Source organism: Grampus griseus (genome assembly GCF_964374135.1).
Source record: "Grampus griseus genome assembly, chromosome: 8".
NCBI classification, from domain to species: Eukaryota; Metazoa; Chordata; class Mammalia; order Artiodactyla; family Delphinidae; genus Grampus; species Grampus griseus.
The window spans coordinates 37,932,412-37,959,938 of record NC_139002.1 but is presented as its reverse complement, the minus strand read 5'-3'; the positions used below and the strand labels follow the sequence as shown (position 1 = coordinate 37,959,938).

General features: G+C 38.2%; 1 protein-coding gene across 1 annotated transcript in view; it reads right to left on the bottom strand.

Annotated features, from left to right (window-relative positions):
* Positions 1-27,527, bottom strand: part of MAML2 (mastermind like transcriptional coactivator 2) — a 361,538-nt gene that overhangs the window by 13,222 nt on the left and 320,789 nt on the right. The window contains exon 3 of the mRNA XM_082661014.1: positions 1,735-1,938. Coding sequence (XP_082517140.1) covers positions 1,735-1,938 — 204 coding nt within the window. The remainder of the gene's footprint in view (positions 1-1,734; positions 1,939-27,527) is intronic.

Sequence of the window (27,527 nt, the reverse complement as noted above, 5' to 3'; positions counted from 1 at the left end):
ATTCCTTATAAAACATAAAGGATTGTTATGATTTGTACTTTTCACTATGCATTAAATATTTCATCATACAATCTCAGACTAACCAACTGATACACACCCAGGCTATACCTTTCGGTCTCTGGTCCACTCTCCAGCTAGAATGGTGGACCACTCTATCCATCAGAATCCTACAGTCCTTCAAAGTCAAAGTCAAATTTTATCTCTTCTGGGAGACTATCCTCAATCTCTCCAAGCTGGATTTTATCTTTGCCTCCATTACATTTTCCCTCGCTATGTTTATACCTTTATTATAATGCAAATCAAATCTGAATCTAGTGCTTCCTTGTTTCAAATGCTTTAAAGTCCTCTCCATTGCTTTTCTTTTTTTGTTTTTGTTTTTGGCCACACTGTGCAGCTTGCAGGGATCTTAGTTCCCTGATGAGGGATTGAACTGGGGCCCCCAGCAGTGGAAGTGCAGAGTCCTTCCATTGCTTTTCAACAATATAAATTCTGATTTAGCAAGGCTTATCCTCTGGTCTCTGATCTCTGGCCTCCTAGCTTTTCACTTCCCTATCCTTGTGCATGTGACATGCCTCAGCAAATGTAATATGTAGTATACCTTATTGTCCCTGAGTCTTTGAATATGCTGGTTCTTCTGGCTGGACCCTCCCCCGTTCTTCCCTCCATCTCCTACTTCACCTTCAGATCTTCAGTAGATACAACTTCCACTCTGAAACCACTTCTGGTAATCCCACATCACAGCATTTAATCACATGTATTACAATTGCCTATTTATTTGACATCCCCAGAGGGCTCTAAGCTCCTTAAAGACAAAGACAGGGTTGTCTTGTTTATGGCTGTATTCCCATTGTAAATTAGTAAATATTTACTGAATGAATTATACGCTTATCACACCCTGGGTTTCTGACTCTTACTGCAAAGCTCCTTGAGTATAAATTTATTTTTTTTTAAATTTTATTTTCTGTGTACCTTGGCTCTATCAACCTGGAGATGGTTAACTTTGCCTCTTTCTTCTTTCATTTGGCCAAATAGTTTGAAGGGAAAGCATAAAATTTGGAGAAAAGGCTTTGGTCTTAGGAGGCAGGAAGGGTTTGGAGCAGTTGTTGAATGTAGGAGTTTGAGAATATAGAAGGGACAAGCAGATAAATAGTGAAGTAGGGTTAATGCTTGGGTAATGTGTGGGAAATAATGACCTTGCCTTTAAGGTAAGGCCACTTAAATGTGGTGAAAGTGGGAAATACATTTTCGGTTTCCTTAAAAAACATCTACTATTCTGAGATGCTTGTATTTTGGAGGCCAAATTTTAAGTTTCGAAACTCCACACTGGCTTTTAGAGTTGCTTTAAAACCCTTTCACCTCTAGAATCAGTTTGGATTTGAGTTGATTAAAGTTTTGTCCCCTATTTTCTGCCCCTGGGGGCTATGGGAGAAGACTGGTTTCCTGTGCCTGATACCAATGCCCATGTTGGTGGCTCTAAACATTCCTGGGCTGGGCAGGGCTAGTCAGCCCAGGTCCTATGCATTCCAACTGTCCAGCAGCTGGTAAATCAAGTTTTTTTTTTTTTTCCTGCAGCACTTTACATGTATAGATTTAGCCTCTCTTACAGCCAGGACACCCTGGTGGCTGTCCCGTAGGTGGACACAGAGACAAGCACAGTAAGTAGAAATGGAAAATAATGAATTCCCTCTGTTGGGCCAATAGGTATGTGCAGTAGAAATTGGGAGAAAGTTTTACCGTGTCAACAAGCATCTGCTGCTGGAGGAGAAGCTGCTGTTTCTGCTCCATGATCTGCCTCTGTAGAGTCTGTTTCTTTCCCATCAATTGCTGATTCAACAGTGATTGCTGGGAGTTCATGTAACCACTTCCAGTGTTTGGATTTGAGCAGGGGTTGGGACTTGGACTGGGGCCTGTGTTCTGGCCTACCACAGAGTGTTGATCCTAAAAAAAGAGAAGGGGAGGGGGTGGAAAGCTACTGTGAATTAAAAGAAAAAAAAAAACTTGCGCAAAGATCATAAGCTTAGATTCCAAACATTTTTCAACTTGTTAAGATCAAACGTGGTTAATGGGTTGGAGATCAGAGAATTGCTTTTTAAATGTAGAAGAAATAATTGCATATCACAGCAACCAAAGCAGCTGGTTTAATGACATTAGCGTACTGGAAAAGCTCCCACGTGACTCTGACGGTGGAACCTCCGCATTCCAGAAGGTATTTATGGCACGTCAAAGAAAATTACCATGAAAACATATGGCAAACCTCTGAATTGCTCAGGAACAAACACATCATAAAGTAACAAGTTCTTCCTTTTCCCTAAGGTTAGCCCATATCATTGCTGATCCTGCAATGAAAATCGTTTCAATTCATGTGTTTAAAAGTTGAATAACCATTTTGGACATAAGGGGCCTAGCTTTCTGTGATAAGGTAGGAAGACCTGTGAGTTTCTGTTTCACAAACACTGAAACTTGTTAGGGACTTCACCTTTCAGAGACTTGTTAATTTTGCTCCCTGGTCAGTAAGTTGGGAATCTTAGTGCATTAATCAGTAAAAGGACACCAACTGACAATAAGGAAGTATTGATCAAAGACTCACAATTCTGTGTTAAATAATATTGGGTATTGGTGAATTGCCATTCTAATTTGAGGTCTCTACCAATGTTTAGGCATTGACAGGTCAGCACCCTGCAGGGCAGAAAGCTAAACCCAGCCAGGTGCTTTCACTAATTCCCAACTGGTGTGTTTAGGATTGAGCTGTGCACTGTTGGGGTTACAAGAAAACTAGAAAACACAGTCCTCATTTTGGAGAATTTATCATCTAATTAAGGAAGAAATGACATGCTTACATGTAAAATACAAGAAAATACAGAATCAAGTTTTAGATTAAATGATACAAGTACTAAATGAAAGATCCTCCCACTTTGATGATACTCATCTAGGAAGCAGATACCCAGGTGGGCCTTGCTCCAGAAATTCTGAGGCCACAGATCAGGTACCTACTCAGGTGATTCTAATGCTCATTGATCCAGGGAATGCTCTTTGAGAAACGCTAGCTATATGGGAGAAATGAAATCCGACTTTCATTCCCAGCTGGACTGTGTGAGGTTACAAGACGTTAAAAAGATAAAGCAACTCCCATGATGCCTGATAAGCAGTAAATATAGGTACTCCACTTGTGGACTTGCCTTCTCTTTCTTTAGTATCTGCTGAGCTACAAAAAAAAAAAAAAAAAAAAAAAAGCCACCAGTTCAAAGCCTGTGGATGCAGGAAACATGTTCTTGCTTTAATAATCCCTGGGGCTACAGAGCTCACCAACTGCCACAAGGAAAAGGGATACAAAATAATCCTAAAATGACCATGCACTGAGGTTTGTTACAGGCCAGTCATTGGGCTTAGCACTTTATGTGATTAATATCATTTCGTCCTCCTAACAGAACAATGAGACAATGAGCAAGGACTATTATTTTCATCCTAATTTTGCAGATGAGAAACCTGCCTCAGAGAGATCACTCAGCTGTAAGTAGTTGAGGAAGATTTGAAGTCAGGCCTGTCTGACTCCAGAACTCCAGTTCTCAATCACCGTCCTCTATTGTCTCTCAGTTGAGACAGGAAGAGTTGGGGAGAAAAAGCTTCCTACTGTAAATCTGGGTCAACCCATCTGTCCATGCAGTAAATGTGTACTGAGCACTGTTCTAAGGGGTCACCCTCAATCAGGCGCCTGGAAGGGAGTGTTTTAGGGAGAAGGGCAGAGGTGTGGGGATGGGGAGGGGGTGGTCCTTCTCACCAGTTAATGAAAAATAATTAGAGTCAGCTCTGAGGTAGGAACATCCTCTGAGCAGCTGAAAGGAACTATCCCTAACACATCTGCACTCAATGCCCAGTCAGATCTGTCAGCTTTAAATCCATCATGGCTCTTGGGAAAGATTTCACCCCACATGTCCTACAAGCCACCAGCACTCTCTCTTGGAGTGGGCTTCTTTCATCTGGGTTAGGGGCTCAGCTCAGGGCCCTGATACTTTGTTCTGTGCTGTGCTATTTTTTATTTCTTAATATCCAATTATTTGTTATATAGAGCAACCAATATAGATTTATGAAGTACTGTGTCTTAATTTCCTCATGTGTAAAATGAATGTAATTACATTCGTGACATAAAATTAGGCCAGGTGAAATTTAGAACAGTTCTAGGCACTTAGTACGTTCTAGATAAATTTTAGCAATTAATATTTTTCTTACTTATCTTTGTATTATTTTGTGTATGGCAGAGATATTTTAGAAACAATTATTTCTGTGAAGGAGCTTATGGTGTAAGTGTACTTGACTGCACATGTGGTATGTTTGGCTCCCATCATATTTTAAACACAGGTAGGCCCTTGTGCTCTCCAGTTGGCCACAGTCCCCACTATTCCTCATTTTATTATACCCACCCTTTTCCCTCATTTCTATTACTTGCTTGGTCCATGTAGGCATTTGAAGTTAAGATCTCTGGCTTATATTTTAATTTAATTTAATTTTTTTTTGCGGTACGCTGGCCTCTCACTGTTGTGGCCTCTCCCGTTGCGGAGCACAGGCTCCGGACGCGCAGGCTCAGCGGCCATGGCTCATGGGCCCAGCCGCTCCACGGCATGTGGGATCCTCCTGGACTGGGGCACGAACCCACATCCCCTGCAATGGCAGGCGGACTCTCAACCACTGCGCTACCAGGGAAGCCCTCTGGCTTATATTTTAAAGATGACATACAGATGGCCAAAAGGCACATGAAAAGATGCTCAACATTGCTAATTATTAGAGAACTGCAAATCAAAACTAAAAAGAGGTATCATCTCACACTGGTCAGAATGGCCATCATCAAAAAGTCTACAAATAATAAATGCTGGAGAGGGTGTGGAGAAAAGGGAACCCTCTACACTGTTGGGAATGTAAATTGGTGCAGCCACTATGGAGAACAGTATGGAGGTTCCTTAAAAAAATAAAAATAGAGCTACCATATGATCCAGCAATCCCACTCCTGGGCATATATCTGGAAAAGGTGAAAACTCTAATTCAAAAAGATATATGCACCCCAATGTTCATAGCAGCACTATTTACAATAGCCAAAACATGGAAGCAACCTAAGTGCCCATCGACAGATGAATGGATACAGAAGATGTGACACATACACACACGCGTGCGCGCACACACACACACACACACAGTGTAATATTACTCAGCCATAAAAAAGAATGAAATAATGCCATTTGCAGCAACATGGATGGACCTAGAGATCAGGTAAGTCAGACAGAGAAAGACAAATATCATATATCACTTATATGTGGAATCTAAAAAATGATACAAATGAACTTATTTACAAAACAGAAACAGATTCACAGACAGAAAACAAACTTATGGTTACCAAAGGGGAAAGGGGGTGGGATAAGGGATAAATTAGGAGTCTGGGATCAGCAGATACACACTACTATACATAAAATAAAACAACAAGGTCCTACTGTAGGCACAAGGAACTATATTCAATATCTTGTAATAAACTATAATGGTTTATATAATATCTTGTATAAACTATATATATATATAACTGAATCACTTTGCTGTACACCAGAAACTAACACAACATTGTAAATCAACTACAATTAAAAAAAGAATCTCTGGGGCTTCCCTGGTGGCGCAGTGGTTGGGAGTCCGCCTGCCGATGCAGGGGACACGGGTTCGTGCCCCGGTCCGGGAGGATCCCACATGCCGCGGAGCGGCTGCGCCCGTGAGCCATGGCCGCTGAGCCTGCGCGTCCGGAGCCTGTGCTCCGCAGCGGGAGAGGCCGCAGCGGTGAGAGGCCCGCATACCGCAAAAAAAAAAAAAAAAAAAAAGAATCTCTGGCTTATAAGATACACACATCACAAAGCCCATGGACACACTCACTCAAGGTTACTGCATTAAAAAGCAATGCATAGTCATTTCCATTAGGTGGTATGATACCTACTAGTGCCTTAGGATTAAAATCCACATCTCCTAATGGTTCGCCTAGTCACCCATGTATCCATCCATCCATTAATAAATTTGATAAATTTTACGGAATATCTACTATGTGACAGGCAGTTTTCTATTTTCCAAAGATCAAAAAAGTATTTACAAAGGGGAAGAATGAAGAGAAAGAAAAGAGGTGACAGAATGCTTACTTTGGCAGAATCAGTGAACATCATCAAAATAATTTCCAGTGAAATCTGCAAAACTACCCTCTGCTAAGATTTATAAAAGATCTGCATGCCAAGAAAATGTAACTCTGTCTTTCTCTCTCTAATCAAACAGATGGACCGTACTAAATTTAGTTTCATTCCTTTACAATACCAACAGATATTAAAATAAGAGATAAGCTCTCTTTTCGAATTTTGTAGATTTTCAAACCTTGTAGTTTTTAGCCCATGGGCCTTACCATGTACTCTACCATACACATTCTTTCCACTCATGATGGAAGTAATATTTGGCTGCTGATACATTTTTTTGCCCTTATGTTAGCTGTGAAACACAAAACACCTCCTTACACAGGCTTGCTGTCATTGCCAAGATGTTGTGCAAACTTTAGTACATAAAATATTTTGAAAGAAAAATATGCTCCCATGCGTTGGATTTGATTTCCATATTCAGCCTCACTCTTTGCCTTACACTCAGCCCATGTAGAACTTGACTTAATAGAAATCATCTGTTTCTCCCTCAACACTCATTTTCTCCTCAATTGCTTGTGAAGGCCATGGTAAAAATGGCACATCCTCAGCTCGTAGATGAAAGAGTGTGTGTGTGTGTGTGTGTGTGTGTGTGTGTGTGTGTGTGTGTGTGTGGTTGTGAATGAATTAGGCTACTTTTATATGCTAGAAAACTCAGATTTCTAGAGTCTCTTTCAAATCATGAACTTAAATGATCTTTCATTTTGTGTTTTTTTTTCTGTTTCTACCAATAAATTACGGTATTTGATGCTAACGTACAAAACAGGCTTCTGATCCTATCATCCTGGGATTTAATATAAATTTACATTTAATATGCACTTATAGATAGTTTTCCACATCTATGTGAGTGCGTGTGTATGTGTGTGATGTGTATTTAAGATTTTGAAGTTCTTTTATAGTATTGGTTAAGCCACTGAGTTAGGGTAGTATGCCAAGTGCTTAAATATGATTAAACCTTCTTAATCCTTGTTTTAATCCAGCACAGGACTGCTAGACCAATGAAAGCATTTCTATATCTTTCTCATAAAATTCTGCCAATAATCAAACTATATCTTTAGAATTATTATCTTCACTCTACCCTTAATCATTCATTCAACAGATATTTGTTGAGCATCTATTGGGTTCGCCAAAAAGTTCATTGGGTTAGTGAATACATTGTTCAATAAAATTCTTGGTGAAAATGAAAAATGTGTCTTTTATTTTTACTTCAAATCAAATGAACTTTTTGGCCAACCCAATATTATACATCATGCATTCTTCAGGCCTTAGGGATCAAAGACCACTCAGCCTGCTGGAAAACTCTGCAGCATGTCTATACTTCCAAGTTTTCCAACTGGACTATGGATGGGAAATTTATTTTCCAGAATGGTCTCAAGGAGGTTAGAAGACCATCTGGTAAATCATGTATATGATGACCAAACCTTTTAGCTGGATAAATCAAAACATGCTCACAAGTGAGAGGCAGTGTGTAAGGTTGATTTACATTTATAGGAAGCTGGATGCATATTTTAATGTATGGAAAATATGGTAAACGAATGCTTTCCCAAATGTGTTACTTTGTTGACTTAAGAGCTTGTTCATGGATCAGCACAGGAAGTACTAACTTAACAAGATCACAAACCATGTCTCTAAAATTTGGCAGAAAATTAAGGGAACTCTTTAAAATGGAAAACCCTTTTCCTTAGAGGACAAATCACCTGTCCTCCTTATCACCTACATTTCTCTTAAAGCCATTTTTAAGTCCTTTTGAAAAGAATGTCCAAATTAAAAATTAGAACCAAACCTCATTATTCTAGCCCTAACAGTGAATTCACCAATACCCTTTTCTTTAAAATTTTAGGCATACATATTTAAAGAAAGAGTATGTATGAAGAAAACCTTGTGAATCTCAGTAACAAACACCAGAGTGAAGGCCTGGCCCCTAGGCCTGACTTTGATAAAATGGCTCTGTAAATCATGGTCAATATGTGAGATATCTTATTAAAAAATGTTAACTAATAAAAATGCTAGGATTGCCTGTTTCATTTTAATGGAATGTGAGTGTTCTGTGAAGTAGGTTGATTTCAGCAAAAGGTAAAATGGGGTCCCATTAGACATGTCCTAAAGCAGCAAACAAAAATATCCCTGGTTTCACTGAAGTATGTTGAAATATTAATACTCACTGAATTCAGTCAGTTTTACTATTAAAGCAGTTTTGTGGGCTGAACAGTGACATAGAAAGTTTCACAAAGCAAGCAGTTATCAGACAAGTATTGTTCTCTTAATATTAAAAAAAAAAACCTCTAAAAAATATTTGTCTTGTTTTGGGCATCAGGGTAAAATGGCTCTCTGTTTCTCTTATTTTGGAAGGGGAATATATAATGATTTTTTTCCCCACAAAAATGAAGTAATGTAAGTTACTTGGGATCCCTGAGAGTGTTTTGGCGTGGAATGACTGCCCTTTCTTTTTCTTGGCTTCCAGAGCTAGGCATCTGCAATTTGCAAAACAAATTCAAGATAAAGTACCCAGCTGGGCAAGTCTGTACAGTAGATCTCACAAACTGATTTGCTATTCAGTCTTTCTCCCCCTCCCCCCAGCTTGTCTCTTTCCCTCTTTTCTTCTTTCCCTGTCTCCATGAACTAACTGCTCAACTGTTCCTCCAGGCTATGCATCTTCTGAACTGTCTGCTTATGAAGCCATTTATTTATCTCTATGCCTGAGAAGCAAGTTGCCTTAGCTGTTTCAGATTCCCTACAAGATGGCAGGCCCACTTCAGTTATTTATCTGGGGCATATGGATGGTGAGGTGGCTGGGAGTGGCTGACACACAGCAACAGTAATGACAGCGACAACAAAACAATGATCAGGAAATCATCCAGGAAACAACTTTTACACAGAAAGACTGAAGGGACAAAACACTGCTGTCTTCAGATTTCCAGTCATTTATTTATTTATCTATTTTTTTTCCAGTCATTTATTTCAAGGGTCATTAAACTATGACATGACCAGTCAAATCCAACTTGCTACCTTTTTTGGTAAATAAAATTTGATTGGAACATAGCCATACACATTCATTTATATATTGTCTGTGGCTGCTTCCCCGCTACGACAGAGTTGAATAGCTGTGACAGAGACGTTATGACCCACAAGCCTAAAATATTTACTATCTGGCCCTCTATGGAAAAAAATGTTCTGACCCTTGCTCTGTTTGGCTGTACTAGCCAAGTCAGGCTAAGTACTTTGGTCTTTTACATTAAATTGATAAAATGCCTCAGAGAAAGTACCCAGCAATCCTTGGAAGGAACAGGCAAGTTGAGAATAAAAAATATCTATAATGACATCTGTTCACAATAGCCCTTCACTCCAGCCACCATTACAAACAGCAGAAACTGAAAAGCAACTTACACATCTTTTATCCAACTGCATTTAACAGTTGAAGACACTGCCCAGAAACGTTAAGGAATTGACTTGTACAAAATCACAAAACCTAACGAAAAGATGAAGAACCATCCAAATCCAGGAAAATACATTAAGGAGAAATGAATGGAATAAAGTCTATTTGCTTGAGAGAATTATAGCTTGTCTGATAGAACTGGCTTGTGGGGGTGAGGGGGGTAGGGGAGATGTTGAAACGTAGAATATGCAAACACAGAAGGATGTATTTAGATTAGTATTTTCTTTATCCTTTGCAACTCCGAACAGTAGCTGCTTTTCTCATCTATTTAATAGGACGTTTTTCTTCGCTTGCTCAGAACTTTCTCCTCCACCCTGCAGGGAAACCCTGATCATATGTTAATAATCTGTTTGGTTCAAATGATTAGAATGAGTTTGTGGTCACTGTAGAGTTCATCCTTCAGAGGTTACCTAATTTTCAAGTCACCAGGACACTGTGTCTATTCTTAGCCTCTGGGGTGGACACTTGTTATGGGTTGGCACAGAAGAACAGTTCCATGAGCGAGGAAGCAGCATTTAGGTGGGAGAGTGGCCAGGAACAAAACGTCAGTGGGTCAGGGTGGAGTGGGAAGACTTTGGTAACTTAGGGGAAGGAATGAGAAATTTCTCTTAAAAGAAAACTTTTCAACTTTAGAAGGGCTCTTTGTGGCAGACCTGAAATTTCTGCTCTGTAAGTTAGCTTTTTGCTTTCTGCCCCTAGAGCAGTGGTTTCAAACTTGTCGTTGGATAACAGTGCCTTTTGAGGATTTCACAAAGCTATGGATTCTGTCTCTTCTCCCCTCCCCTCAAGTACACATACAACTAACAATTTTGTTTACAATTTCAGGGAGCTTACAAATCTTCTAAACATGCATAGACCATCAACAGACCTCAGGTTGAGAACTCCACCTCCCATCATTCAAAGGTTAGTGTTTATGAAAGAAATGAGATGATTTTCTCCTTGAGTACATCCTCTACATTGCACATCCAGATTAAAACCATTCACGGCTCCTCATTGCCTTTGGAATCAAGTCCTAACTCCCAAAAATGGTATAGAAAAAAGTCCCTCTAGATCTGGCTTCTGCATCTTTCCTCCCATTTCACCTCTCAAAACGTCCTTTCTTCACTTTATACTATAGTGATACTAAAACACTCGCAATTCTCCAGTCTCACAGAGCTCTTTCTCCTCTCCACAGTTTTGATGCGTTCACATCCTCTCTGCCAGGAACACTCTTCCCCTGCCCCTCCCTGCCAAGTAAACACCCATTCATTCTGGGCTCAGCTCAGATGTCCTTTTTTCAGGGAGTCTTCTCTGACCTCCCAAGGCTGTTCAGTGTCCTCTTCTGTGCGTCCCTAAAAGCTGGTACGGATCCATTAGGTAGCATTTGTCACTCTGTATCACAATGGCTTGTTTGCTTATATCTATCTCCCATTATAAATGCTTGGAGGGCTGGGATGTTCATCATGAAATTCACAGGGTACAGTGGACTCCCCATAAATGTTTTTTTTTTTGTATAAATAAATACATGAATAAACGAAGCAGTGCAAACTAGAAAATGAGGACAGAACTTGCTATAAGGCACATGGGATGAAAATGCTAGCACTTCTCAAAGGCAACTGGAAAGCCAGTGCAGGACAGAAGGCAAAGGTTGAGCAAAGTTGTTAAATCCAGTGTTGCTTTAATGGGTGTGCCAGCTTAGAGGGGTCCAGGGCATAAAGGACGTGTTAGGAAGAAAAAGAGCTAGTGGTGAGTGATAATGGAGATCATGACGATGATGATAATGACAATGACTCCGTGCCTTTGTTGTAAGGACGGAGGAAGGCACGCTGATGGAGTACAATTTCCTAACAGTTACCTTTTTTTTTTTTTTTTTCGGTACGCGGGCCTCTCACTGCTGCAGCCTCTCCCGTTGCGGAGCACAGGCTCCGGACGCGCAGGCCCAGCGGCCACGGCCCATGGGCCCAGCCGCTCCGCAGCATGCGGGATCCTCCCGGACCGGGGCACGAACCCGCGTCCCCCGCATCGGCAGGCGGACTCTCAACCACTGTGCCACCAGGGAAGCCCACACTTACCATTTTTTAAAAGCTATGTGCCAGGCCCTGTGTTGAGGGCTTGACATTTATTACTTTAATCTTCACAATAATTCTAACTATGATTCCCACTTTAAAGATGAGGTTATAGGTTAAGAAATTTGGCTTTTTTTTTACACATATGCCTTTAAAATGCAAAATACTTTGAAGGCATAATAAAATAAGGTAAAAGTCAAATTATTTAAAAATATCTCTCTGTTCTATTATAAAAGCAATTTGAATGGATAGGCAGCAATAGCGAAAATAGTCATTCTGGGATCAGACAAAACTAGGTTCAAATCCCAGCTCCACTTTTTTCAGAGTTGTACGTGGTCATAATATTTACCTCAAAGGGTGGTAGTTAAGAACGAATGACATAGAGTAAGTGAAGTGCTTAGTGTATTAGTATCAGGTATGCAATAGATGTGAAAAATATTAATATTTCCTCTTAAGTCAGTTTTATATTTACTGAATGTAAATATAAACATATACACACACACAAGGCATAGGGCTAAATAATATACAATTTCTGATTGTCAGATAGTGAGGAGAGTGTGGTGTTTGTAATAATACCAGCAATAAACCAACAAGCAATAATCATCCAAAGATGTGCTCAGTGCCTCAAACTTAGCAATAGCTAACTATTATCACCACTGCCTCCACCAACTAAAAGAAAATTAGGAACTTGTGTTTTAGCATAATTTTATCCTTTGTTGAGTTTACTCTATATATTGTGTTGATATTAATCCCCTCTTCTTCTTTCTTTGGTATAATGTATAACTATATTAAGCTTATAACTCATCTTTACAAAAACATTTATTTCAAAGGGACATACATTAGGAACCAGTTTTATACCCTACACTTGTGCTAGTCCTCTAGAAATGTTTGGAAGGTACTTTGGTTTTGGATGGGGTAAGTTATCAGCATTTTCTATTCTCATTAAACATGAAGGCAATCCAGTAACAAGTAGTAATGAAGAATAAAGAAGGGATAAATGACACCACAGTTCAAAAGGAAGAAAATCCTTTATAAAGTGTTGGTTCTTAACTCAAAATGATGTTCAAATTATACATGAAACAAATCTGGAACTTTTAAGAATCGATTTCCAAAGATGGCTTCTAATACCTTGAAAAACTATAAGATTTTCCCTTTGGAAACAAAACAAAAGTCAATATGGAATTTTGACTCTGGAATTTCATGTTAATCAAAATTTTATAGACTACTTTTAGCTTTTTTCTCTTTAAGATGGAGAAGTGAGAAACCTAAGAAAATTCTCACATATCTCATGTGATATCTCATGACAAAATACTATAATGATGAAAAATGCTGCCTCTGTAGTTAAACTGCCTGGGTTTAAATATTTCCTCCATAACTTACTAATTGTTCTTGGGCAAGTTATAAAAGTCTCTATGTCTCAGCTTCTTAACTATTAAGGGGTAAATAACAATGCCTTCATCATACGATTGCTGTGTTGGCTTAAATAAGATCATGTAGGTAAAATATGTTGCACAGTTTCTGGCTCAGAGCAGGTGTACAAGAAAAGTTAGCACCTATATTACATTATTAGTTTCTTTTACAATTTTGACTTCTTATTGGGTGGGCCAAAAAGTGCCTTTGGTTTTTTGAGTAAAAATAAAAGACATGTTTTTCATTTTTACCAAGAACTTTATCAAACAATGTATTCACCCTTTTGTTCCCCTACCTTCTGCCATTTTTCAGGCAACTTCAAAATTCCATCTTCCAAAAACTTTTTATCTTTTGAGCAAAGAACTGTTCCAGGTGCCTTTTACAGTCTTCCAGAGAATTGAAATTTTTTCCATTACGAGAATTTTGTAAAGATCAAAATAAATGGAAATCTGAAAGTGCAGTGTCTGGTGAATACGGCAGATGAATCAGAACTTCCAAGCCAAGCTGTGACATTTTTTGCCTGGTCATCGAAGAAACATGCGGTCTTGTGTTATCCTGATGGAAGATGATGCGTTTTCTGTTGACTAATTCTGGATGCTTTTCGTTGAGTGCTGCTTTCAGTTGGTCTAATTGGGAGCAGTACTTGTTGGAATTAATGGTTTGGTTTTCCGGAAGGAGCTCACAATAGAGGACTCCCTTCCAATCCCACCATATACACAACATCACCTTCTTTGGATGAAGACCGGCCTTCGGTGTGGTTGGTGGTGGTTCCTTTCACTTGCCCCACGATCTCTTCCATTCCACATTATTGTACAGTATCCACTTTTCATCACCCGTCACAATTTGTTTTAAAAACTTAATGCTTTCATTACATTTAAGTAGAGAATTGCATGTGGAAATAACGGTCAAGGTTTTCTCGCTTAACTTATGTGGAACCCAAACACCAAAGTGATGAACATAAGCAAGCTGGTGCAAATGATTTTCGATGCTTGATTTGGATATTTTGAGTATGTCGGCTATCTCCTGCGTGGTATAACGTTGATTGTCCTCAATTGTATTTCCATTTCATTGCTATCAACTTCAACTGGTCTACCCGACTGTGGAGCATCGTCCAGCGAGAAATCTCCAGCACAAAACTTTGCAAACCACTTTTGACACGTTCGATCAGTCACAGCACCTTCTCCATACACTGCACAAATCTTTTTGTGCATTACAGTTGCATTTTTTTTTACCTTTCTTGAAATAATAAAGCATAATATGCCGAAAATGTTGCTTTTTTTCTTCCATCTTTAATATTAAAATGGCTACACAAAAAATTCACCAATTTTGATAAGTTTTTAAAAATGCACGCTGATATGGCAGCTGTCATATACAATCTAACAAAATTGTTTCGAATGAAGTTAAAGACAAAGTGCTACCAGAGCCATCTTACGGAAAAAAAACAAATGAACATTTTGGCCCACCCAATTCTTACACACTACGACATTCTTTCATTGAATCTGTTTCCTGTGACGCTTGTTAATTTTGTAGTCTTCTCTTCTAAGCTCTCTAGGCTTTACTTTCTCCAACTTTAAGATAAGGAAGTTAGGTTAAAATCTCTAAGTTTCATTCTAGTACTAGAATAGTTGAAATTTCATTTATATAGAATCAGGGTGACCATAGATATCACCATGATGAAATAATTTGATTTATTTTTTCCATTGAGTCTCAAATGCAACCTAACAATATGACATGCAGTGGTTTTGCATATAATGAACAAATAATAGATTGATCCAGGTGGGAGTGGGGAATCAAACTGGTCATCTTCTTCAGAACTGATTGAATCTAGCTTGTGGATGGAAATGTTGAAAAATGTATTAAACTGAATTCTGGACCTGTTCATATACTTCCATGTGGAAGGCACAATATAGAACTATATAGCTTTGCTAATAATACCTGTCTTAACTGAACTGATTCTGTAGAAGGGTCTGTATTTTTCCCTGATTCTGCAAAATATATCTACAAAATATTTTGCTAGAGGTAATTTTTGTGCTTTGAATATCCATTCTGCACTAAAATATACAAAATGTACTGACCTACACAGTAGCCTACAAATTCCAACGTTATCTCCTCTTATGAGAACAGAGATAATATTTTGGTTATTGCAGGTTATCTAACAGACGTAGAAATTTAAATCCACTAATACAGTATAGTGACTATGGTCAAGGTCCTCAAATGTGTCCATCTACTCTAATGTGACATGATAAGCTATTTTTGAATGTATTATTATAATGACCACAAAAGACGTTTAAAAAGGAGCCATCTGTTCTCTGTTAAATGTAGTCCTGAAGTCTCCCTTGGATTAGCAAAACAAGCCACTAAATACTTCAGTGGGACTTCAAAAAAGCTGAGTTCTCCCTAATAATCAGTATGGGATGAACTTCAAAAGATTAGAGGTTTCACTTGGATCAATTCCCAGAAAATCAGGTTATTTACCAAATCTTATTTATGCAAACTATACAAACACATTTTGATCTGCAGAGTACCAAAATAATGTTTTAGAAAAATGATAACCTTAAATGAAAAATCTACTATGGAAGAATGAGGAAGGTCAACTTTCTTTGGTCTGATTATCTTGTCTGTCTACATTAGTCAAATCAGCTGTGCAACTATTACCAGATCTGTTGTTACTTAATGGCTATGAATCTAGAAAGATGTACCTAAAATTTCTATTAATTATCTTGAGTAACAACATAAGGGATGTCTAACACACATAAACAGTATTTTAGCTTCTCTGTTTCTGTTTGGAATTACAAGGCGGAGTAGAGAGTCTAAATTATTTTTAGATGTCAACCACTTTTTAGGACATTTTTTCAACTACAAGGATTTCTAGTACAACTTTGGGTTCACAAGCTGACTCTTCATATTAATTCATTTGAATAGAGAAGTCAGAAGAAGGTAGGTACCTTTTTTGGTACCTGTTCAACATTGGTGACTGGTGTTGCTTAAGTCCCAAATATATTTTGTGTTTATTTTATAGAATATATAAATTATTTATTTACATGTATCTTTTCTCTTACTACACTATTATTACTTTAAGAAAATGGACTGTTTTATTCATCTGTGCATTCCCACCAGCACACATAAGCCTGACATAACAAAGATATATTTGTATATATATATATATTGTATATATTTGTTGTTAAATAAATAGTAAATAATTACTTGAAAATCAGTTAAACTTAATTTATAAAATGATTTGCAATTATTTAGCTGTTATTAGAAAGTAACATGGATATCAAAAATTTCAGTGAAAGACAAATATCAGTATCAAATATCATATAAAATGCTTTGCCCAAGAATATTTGTTATTATTTGTCAATTCCAGATACTATAAAATCTTTTCATGATTAAAACCTTGAACTTAAATTTAGCACGTACAGAGTTATATGAACTTTTAACCTTTTTTTCTCAGCAATCTGGGTAGGTTGATTGTATTGGATTCTGTTACTTGTAACTGGAAACAGATCCTTGATTTGAACATAACTGTCCAGTGATTTTTCAACTGGGTAAACATTTGTGGCTTATGTTCCTAACTGCTGATCAGAAGAGAATGCAGGAAGGGAGACTGATATATTGTACAGTTTCCAGTGTTTACATTGTTTTGCATTTTCCAGATCCATGTGGTACTTTTTAAAAGGACATACATCTGGGACTGCAACAGCTCTTCAGCTGCTGGCTGGATCCAAGTAACAGTTCATTTAATATATATCTGAGCATTTCTGAATATTTAAATCAAACTGTGACTAAATTTGAGCCAATTGGATTCTCTTTATAATTTGAAAATATTGTTATCTAGCCATCCACATAAGAAAAATAAACACAAAAATAATTTTAAAATTTTCTATCTTGTCCATAAACTTAACAGAACTTGGGCCAAGTATGTGAAATGCCACGACATTGAATAATATGGAAACTTAAAATCAGTCAACTATTTTTTTTTGGCCTATGTATTGCCAAACAATTGGCTTGCAAAAGTTATTTAACTAAACTAACTGATTCAACCAGTTGTTTTGGTATTAGTAGGACCCAGCTTAATTATCTTATCCAAGGACTTAATTTACCTGATAGATTTTTAGTTGAAGTTCATCATATTTATCTAGTCCTTGCCAGGTCTTGACTTTAGTTTTCTCCTTGTAGACACAGCTGTACTGACACCCTGAGATTCTAGCATCATTTTTAAAAGTTGCTTTTTTTAAGATATTAGGCAAGCATTAGTATTCCATTTTAGAAAGGTAGTTAAATTTATAGATATTTTGAGAGTTTATTAAGCTTAAAATATTGAGTTCTTTAGAAACAAAATAACACTGTTGTTATTATTATCATTATTATTTTGACCACACCACATGGCTTGTGGGATCTTAGTTCCCCGACCAGGGGTCAAACCTGGCCGCCACAATGAAAGCTACAGTCCTAATCACTGGACCAGGGAATTCCCCAAAATAACACTGTTAGATGTAACATTAATGTAGCTATCTAGATCATATGAAAGAAAGGAAAATTCAGTTCCTTTAAAATAAATACCTATCACTTAATGCTAAAGATGATCATTCTATTGTCCTTCTATACCCCAATGCTGCAACTTTTTCTTGGCCTTTCAAACATCTGAATATTTTTGTCATAAATTTTCTTTACCTTAATCATCTTTTTGGCAGCTGGGTTCGTGGATTTCTCCCAGGTAATGACATTCATTCATATAGTCTGCTATAAGCTTCCATACCAAGAAGGTGCTAATCTTTGGATTTTACCTGGTCCTTGGTCATAAAAGAAAGTGGGATGGTCACTGTTTTTAGAGGAAAAGCAATAAATCTAGATAATAGTTTATTTTAGTAACTTAATTGTATTTATTATTTATAAGAGATTAAAAAGAGGCTATTGGTATGTGCTGAATAACTTTTAGTCAAATTTAACAACAGTGGAACTAACTTGTGTACTTAACTACTACACTGGTCTTCAGATGGTAGAAGAAATAAACATGGGCATCGATATATGGTTCCTTCAGTTCCTAGGGAAGCCATGAAAAGTATGGTAATTTACTTGTAAGCATCTATTACAGTAAGGGAAGCCAGTAGTGCTTCTATTTAAATGCAAATAATAATTCACAATGTTGTATAGAGAGTAATTTATTTTGATATATATTTTTTTTTCCCCCAGGATTTTAGGCTAGCTACTAGATATATTGCCCAAGGACGTCTGTTCAAGGATCTGCCTTACAAAATGGTCAAGTATTCCTTAACATTTATATCTCTGGTCAAGGATGAAAAAACAATCAGACCTACCAAGATTTATAAAGCATGTCTTATTGAAAGATATTCCTCAGTGGGTTGCAGTTCCACCAACGGAGTCAGGAACAATTTGTAGCTTTGGGGATAATCCACTTACTGCAAATTGTAATATGTCTTAAATGACCAAACCAGCTATAATTATCATTATCATTGTAAACCTCCTGATTTCTGTCTCAATTTAGGATATTTCCCCACTGTAACATCAACACATAAATGCTGTGACCAGAGAAAATTTACATTCTATATCTTTAATTACATGTGGATACATATATAAACATAGAGGCCAGACTATGAAAATTGAAGTGTTTACAGGTTATATATATTGTGACTATTTTGCCAAGCAAACTGGATTTCTATTTAGAGATTTAAATGAAAAACTAGTTTTCCTGTCTGGGAGGACTTAGAGCAAATCAGCGGGGAGATGCAGGAACTGATCAACTGGCCTTTCCTAGGTCCCTTCCTACCTTTATGTGCAGGGGACACTCTGGAAGAGCGAGGTCCCTGGTTTCTACAGGATAATTTCTGATGTCAATGGAACATTCATAGTTACCTGTAGGTAGGGGCATAGGATGCCAACAGAGGCCATATTTTAGATTGCTGGAGGTCCAAACAGTCCCTACTCAACTCCCCTGATTACACTGTGGATGAGTTAAAGGGAATAGAGAATAAAAAGGAGAGAGGAATAGGGACACATAATATTTTGAACTAAATAGTTACATATGATATAAACCAGAAGAAAAGTTGCTTCATGCAGACATCAAAAAACTATAGCAGGCTTTATTTGTCAGAGAGAAGTTGTTTTGGCTAGGGGGCAGTAGTCATAATCTGAGAATATCACCCACAGTGTTAGTTATTCTATATCTTTTAGTACTTTCACATAAGTATATATTTATAAAGTAACTTCATGGTAATGATGCAATGATGTTTTTTTATAGTTTTAGAGTCTTTTAAAGTCACATCAACTCAGAAGAATAATTTTTTACATTTAAAAATAGCATTTTTCCTCCTGTAAAATATTCCATTGATCTTTTATAGCAGTGAAATAAAGATTCAAAAATGGTTATGCAAAAGTCCATAAGCCAACTAGTCAATGACAGAATAAGTACAATTTTTTCCTTAGCCTTTAGGAAAATGCCAATACACACTTCAGCCTTTCACATGATTTGGTGGTTAAGCATTTGGTTTGCAAGACACAACTCAGTATTTTATTTACTGAAGGCAAGAGAAAGGGTAACACAACTTTAAATTTTAATTTCTGAATATCTGTGTCTGCCAAAAAGATGTGCATGTGTGTGGTTGGGGGAGAGTCTTTATATCATTACTTCCTTAAAATCTACTTCTATCTGCTTTTTTTATTATCAAAGTTCTCTGGTTTTGTTTTTTGTTTGCTAAAATCTCATATGCTATAATTCAGCTGAGACAAACTCCTGGATATCTGTCCTCTATTTTGGGGCTGGAGTAACATTTGGTAAACAGAATGTCCAGAGCCTCTTCTTAAAGCACCACTAGCAGGCACTGTTAGAGCGTTTTCATTCAAGTTTATTCTACTTGGGCAAAAAGGGAACAGTGGCTTATATCCACTGAGGATCAGTGAACACAATCTCATAGCAACAGACACCAAAACAGTCCCTCATTACAAGCCTTGTCCAACAATCAAGTCTTTAACGAGAACAAAGGTTGACAGTGATTAATCATTAAGCAGTTCCTTGTTCCTTGATGCACGTGTTCTCAGCAGCCTCCCGCAGAGGCAGTCTGGCATATTTCCTGTCTCTGTGCTCCACTGTGCCATGTCTGAAGGGACGCCCAGGCAGCCTTCTCACTATTTTAATTTCAAATGCTCCAAACATCTACAGAGTTTCCATGTGCACATGTCTTGACTTTTACTCTGAGCCTGGCAGACTCTGAATGGATATAGGGAGTGAGAACATAATAAGCCGTTAACTCCACATCTGCTTACTAGATTATGTTCAAAGATGGTATAAGAAATTGATTAAACACTGTTTTCTGGAATAAACCTTTGAAATCTGTTTGTTTCCTTAAGCAACATGATGGTAAGTTGATATAATTTAGTTTCGTAGTGAACACAAGATAACTTCACTACTGTTTCTACATAAAAATAGCTTCTGTGTTGACAAAGCACCATGCTTTGAAAAACAATAAAAATATTTTCAGAAATCCTCCTTCAAATAATTCTGTTTCACAAGGCAACAGAGTTGTAATGCTAACTAACATTGTTATCATTTTATTCAATGCTCTTCTTTGTTGTGTTTTTAAATTACTTGACTAGGTACTATTTATTGATCTTAGCTGGTCATGCAGTGGTATATGTATTCATCTTAATAGATTGACTTGGAGGTTCTATTTTTTTCTCTTTCAGCATTTAAATATCACTAATGATAACCACGCTACCTATGAACTAGGAGGTCGGGTGAAGAGGGAAGAGTAACTATGATACAATTTCTAGGAGGGGAGGGACAAGGGTTAGTTAATGCAAATAACAACAACAAATTACCAAGAGAAGTCAGTTATAACTACAAATGTATTGTTTTTCCAATATCAAACATCACATCTAACAAAAATCAAAATGAAGTAACCCTGAGGATTCTTTGTACTTATTAACTCCTCTTTTCCAACAGGTCAGAATTAAGTAATAGCAGGACTCTAGTAGTTCAAGTAGAAGATTTTAACTAGTATATCTACCATATAAAAACTAAAGTATGAAATCCAATCACAAAATACACAATTCTCCTGGTGTACTCAGCATTTTAGCATACAGCCATAATTTCTTTAGGCTGAGGTATATTCACTACGGAAAGGAGAATGACAATGACATTCTACAAACAAAAAGACCACCTTATTATTGGTAATTAAGCTCTTCACCCAAATGTATGTGACAGGGATGACATAATGGTCGTTGACTCATGTTAAATCAATGCAGCCTGTTAGGAAACCCCATTCAGAAAATGAACATTTTTTAACTGGAGCCTCCTGGGATCAACATTTAAAACTAACAACAGTGAACTCTGAACTGTGAAGGAAAGCAATGATGAACTATAGAAGGAAAGTTTTCAGGGTTTGAGATGGTCTTAGACTATATTCTTACAAAAACCAACCAATCTGACTATTTCAACTCAGTTCAACTTGTGGTAATGTACTCTAACTAGTTCTATGTTTCTCTGTAGTTATGGTAAACTGACCTCACCACACACAAATTACTTTAAAAACACAATATTTGGCTTAACTGGCCTGCTTATCTTCAATCTTTTTCCAATTTGAAGCTAAGCTTGTAATATTTGGGGGCTTATGTCAGTCTTAGGGCAAAGACCTACATCAATAACAAGTTAAGGGACTCTCAAACTGTGTGTAGATGTCATGGAACTCTAGAGCAATTTATATATCATGGGTATGAAAATCTCAAAGAAATTCCAATACATGTTTATTTGAGTCATTAACCATAGATAACAATACAGCTTTCACGTATTGGGAACTAACTGTGGGTCAGTCACCATGCTGGCTGCTTTACGTACTATCATGTTTCATAACTGTAACAACCTTCTGTGATAGGTGCTATTAGTATCCCCATTTTACAGATGAGAAAACTGACATTTAGAGATGTTAAATAATTCATCTAGATAGTAAGTGATGGAGCCAAAGTTTTAACTCAGGCGGCCTGACTCCAGAGCCCTGCTATAATATCAGTATAAGAAATAATACAAATCTAACTCAGCCAGAGTCTTGTTATAAAGCAGTGGTAAGTATATATTATTGGTACATAATATGAAAATATAAGCCAATGTGGTCTAGTGCAACAGGACCCAGGGTAGCATATGATATAATATATGTAAAAATCATTTTGTAAACACTACTCCAGTTGGCTAAAATAAAAGCATGAAGCTGCAGACCAGTTTTCCATTGAGCCAATCCAATCCAATAAATGCAGAAGAGCAAAGAGTAATAAAATGAAAGTGTTAAGAAGGCAAAAAAGGCAATTCATGGAGGTATATTAACTATGATTCATGTATGTCAAAATGTGTAAAAGATACTTTATACCACAGGGAGGACATAAGCCAAAGTTAATTTTCTGCAGGCATTATGGCATAGTTTGTTAAGAATGTGGACTTTGCACTTAGACAGACCTGGGCTTAAATCCTGGGCAAGTTACTCACATCTTCTGACCTCTGTTTTTCTCATTAGTGAAATGGAGAACATGACTGCAGGGATTGCAGGAGATAATGCATAAAAAGTGTTTCATATCAATATAGCTCAGTTAATATTGGTGACTATTATAATTGTTATTTAACTTCTCGTGTCATTACAGTTTAAAAGAAAGAATATAATTTTAAGAGAGGTGTACATCAGAGACCATGTATTTGTGGCTTCCAGAGCCAAAACAAAGGAGGTTAAGTCCCTGGGAAACACACATAAAAATGGCATTTGGGGCTGCCTTTAAGTTCATCATCGGGCTGATTCTGAAGTCCTTTTGCTCAGAACTTAATCTTTACTCAAACTGGCCTCAGCGATCAGTCCTTATCAGTACTTTGGTTGGGTCTCTGTGCCTATGTAGATAGACTTAGATAGTTTCATGCAATGAAATGTTGTAGATCAACTTATTACCTGAGTCTGGAACTGCTCTCTGACTAGTCATGAGAACAGACACTGCCTACTTGTATCTGGTGGTGGTGGTGGGGTCGTTCATGTTGGGACGGAGCAGAGGGCAAGAAAGTGAAGGAGCGGGGAAGGACTAGAAGATGAAAACCAGGGCTTGAAGAGTCATTCTGACCCTCCTATTCCTCCCAGTGGCTGGAAGCTCGTGGTGATCAGTTTATCAGATTACCATCTGCACCAGAGTCAGGACCCTTAATAGACCTGGTACCCCTCCAACATGCCCTCTGACACCTTACTCCTCCTGATGTTTAGAATCTCCCCCTCCCCAAGTTTGAAGAGAGCGTGTTCCACCCCATCTGGCAGAGACATTCAGATTCTAGGAAGAACATTAATTGTGGGGATGTACTCTAACTGTGGTAATATCTTACAAAGGCTTTTGGAAGTAAATAGTGGGCTTCCTTTGTCCATTTAGATACAAAGACCCAGAGTGTACTTCTAAGTTGCATTTGCATGGAATTATGGGCCTTAGGAACATAAAGAAAAGAGCTGATACACTACACACTGTCAGTATCCTGAAAAAGAAGAAAAAACTAAACTTCTGATTTAGAACGCTTTCAGATTAGGAAAGAGAACAGGAAGAACAGAATCAAAATTCTACAGAAACATTTTGTTTAAATAGTTAAAAAAAAGTTGGGGTGGGGAACCAGTCAAATGTTTCCAGTTGTCCCTTCTTGTGATACATGAGAATTATATTCAATTTATAATTTCTGAAAATAACATTAAGTTGTGGTAATTTAAAAAATAATTTATTAAGTTGAAAGACACAAAGAGTAACCGGTAATAATAATAACAGCCATCAACATGTATTGAGGGCCTGCTAACGAGGCATATTCCTAAACAATTTAAAGACATTACCCTTTCTAATCTTCATGACAGTCTTTGGAGGTATATTTTACTATTACCCCCATTTCATATGTTAGGAAAATGAGGCTTTTAGAGAAGTTAACTAAATTGTCCAATATCCCTCAGTTAGTAAAGGGTGAATTCAAATCCAGTTTGAATGGATAGGTGTATCTTGGCTTATGGAAGCCCTGATTTCCAAAAAGCTGCGTGTAAATGAAATCTTAAAAACTGACCCACACTTTAAGATTATGAGAATGTATTTCCTTTCCCTCCCTACTGTCTTCCTTCCATTCAAAAACCACAGCATTCCTACTATGCCATGTCCTGGGGTTGCAGCGGTACATGAAACAGAGTCGTGGCCCTCATGAAGCAGATATTTTAGTGTAGGAAGACAGATAATGAACATGTGATCATATAATATATCACATGATGATAAGTGCTATAAAGGAAGAGAAAGCGGGACTGGGGCATAGGGCGTGTTGGAGGTGTGGGCTGGAGGTGGTAGGGTGATCAGAGAAGACTTCAGAGTTAAGATGACATTTTACCTGAAGGAAGTGAAAGGATAGCTGGAGGAGTTCCTGAAATTCCTTAAGTCTTGAGGTGGGAGCATGTTTAGTGAGTCTGAAGTACGGCTAGTAGAAAAAGAGGGAAGAGGGTGGTAGTGGTGGAGGGGGCAGGGTAATACCGTAGGGCCTCGTATGCAATTGTTAGAATTTTAACTTTTACTTTGAGTGATATGGAAAGACATTGGAGGATTTTGAGTGGAGGAGTGCCAGGATCTGATTTATGTTTGAAAGATCACTCTGTCAGCTATGTGAATAGTTTGTATGGGAAAGGAAAACCTGTAAGGAAGGCTATAAGGAATAATTTAGGGGAGAAAGAATGGTTTGGGCCAGAGTGGCGCCAGTAGGAAGTGGCCAGATTCCAGAAAGACTCAGAGGCAGAGCCAATAAAGTTAACCTGTGGACTAGATGTGGAGTGAGAGAGAAAGGAAGGTGTCCAGGGCAACTAAAAGATTTTTGGCCTGAGTAATCATTTTCTAAGATGGGGAAGACTGTGAGATAAACAGTTTTGCTTTGTTTTTGGACTTGAGGGGAAGGAGGGGGGTGAATAAAGAATTTAACTTGGAATATGTCAAGGCTGAGATACCCAAGTGTAGGTAGGCAACTTGATATATGAGTCTGGTGTTCAGGAGAGAGATCCAGGCTGAAAGTATAAACTGGGGAGTTGTCAGCATAGAGAAGATATTTAAAGCCATGAATTTGGATGTTATCACCTAGGGAATGGGTGCAGATGAAGAAAAGAAGAGGTCCAAAGACTAACCTCTGGGCACCCCATGCTTAGAAATCTGGTAGATGAAGAAGAAACCAGCAGAAGGGACTGAGAACCATGAAAGAGTGATGTCCTGAAAGCGAAGTGAAGAAAGTATGTCAAGGAGAAGAGAGTGATCAACGGATTCAATGTTACTGATAAATCATACAAGATGAGAGTTGAGAACTGACCATTGAAACGGACAACTGGATTTCACCGATGGCTTTGAAAAGAGCTATTTCATTGGAAATCTAGAGACAAGAACCTCACTAAAACGGGTTCAAGATAGAATGAGAAGAGACATGAGAGTCAGGGTTTTTGAAGAAATTTTTCGAGGAGTATTGATGAAAAGGGGAGGGGAGAAAAAAAGGTAGCAGAAAAGAATGTGGGGGGTTTTGTTTGTTTAGGTTTATATGTTTATGAAAATAATTTAAGTGGAAAATGCAAATGCCTTAGTAATGTAAACTCTTACCCTATTTCATCTGCTTCAAAATATATGCAGTTTTCTATACTGGTTTTGCTTATATAGCAAATAATACTATTAATAAGTATTACTAGTGAAGTTATAATAATGCCAAGGATAGTTTTGTTTTGTTTCGCGGTACGTGGGCCTCTCACTGCTGTGGCCTCTCCCGTTGCGGAGCACAGGCTCCGGACGCGCAAGCTCAGCGGCCATGGCTCACGGGCCTAGCCGCTCTGCGGCATGTGGGATCTTCCCAGACGGGGGCACGAACCCGTGTCACCTGCATTGGCAGGCGGACTCTCAACCACTGCGCCACCAGGGAAGCCCCAAGGATAGTGTTTAGTTAACCTAATCATAGTAATCATTTTGAATATAATATCTATAGTCTCTAATACCTTTGTAACAGGAAGCTATTAACTTCAACTTGAGGTCTTCTGGGTGGAAATGCTTGCTGAATGTGCTCCAAAAATCACAGATACGTTTTTGAATAAAGTATACATTATGGGAAAATGTTATGGAAAGAATTAGCCATTCACTCAGTTCAGATGTAACTCCTGGCATATCAAATTTTATTTGGGCTAAGGTAACTCAACTTTCTGAGTCCTATAAAAATCCATTTACTTATTTATTTATTTTGGCCGTGCTGCATGGCTTGTGGGATCTTAGTTCCCTGACCAGGGATCGAACCCATGCCTCCTGCAGTGGAAGAGCAGAGTCCTAACCACTGGAATGCCAGGGAATTCCCTAAAAGTACATGTAAATTGCCCATTACAGCTACATCAGCAGTGAAAGGCTAATAACAACAGCAGCAACAACAACAGTAATAATAATGTAGATGTAGAACCAGATACCTGGCAGGGAACAGTGGATTGACAAGCACAGCTGGGGGAACAGGTCAGATTCAGAAGACCTTAATATTGGAAGGATCTGATTGTACATGGTAGTCCATTTTGGGTGAAACTTTTGTTCAAATAAAAAAATCCAGCTGCTAGTTTATAAATTTCCCACCATATTCATGACTTAAAAGTGCAGACTTTGGTTGTTCCTCTGAGTCTCCTAGTTCTGGAGTTTCTGCTATTCACTTGTTAAGTGCCATTTAATGAGGCTATGGAGAGCTTTCAATCAATGGATCCACACTCTACATGGCCAGTGTTGGAGGTACAAGTCAGCAAAGGGTAGTGCATGTAGATAGAACAGTTTTGCATGTGCAGATTTAGCAGGAGAAAAGGAAGAGCAACTGGGAAGGGGCCTCCTGAGTCCTTGCCTCACTCCTTCTATTTTTTCTTTTTTAATAAATTTATTTATTTATTTATTTATTTATGGCTGTGTTGGGTCTTTGTTGTTGCACGTGGGCTTTCTCTAGTTGCCGCGAGCGGAGGTTACTCTTCGTTGGGGTGCACGGGCTTCTCATTGCGTGGCTTCTCTTGTTGCGGAGCACAGCCTCCAGGTGCACGGGCTTCAGTAGTTGTGGCACGTGGGCTCAGTAGTTGTGGTGCACGGGCTTAGTTGCTCCGCAGCATGTGGGATCTTCCCAGACCAGGGCTCGAACCCGTGTCCCCTGCATTGGCAGGCGGATTCTTAACCACTGCGCCACCAGGGAAGCCCCACTTCAGACTTTAATGTGCCTATGAATCACTTTGGGACCTTGTGAAAATGCAAAGTCTTATTCAGTAGGTCTTGGCAGGCACTAGAGTACCGAGTTTCTGCATTTACAGCAAGCTCCCATGTAATTCTGATGGTGCTGGTTCACAGACCACACCTTGAGTGTGCCACCTGCCTAAAGCTACAGGGATGAACTACTGTGAACAGGCGTGGTGGGGTTTTATTGCATGCCCG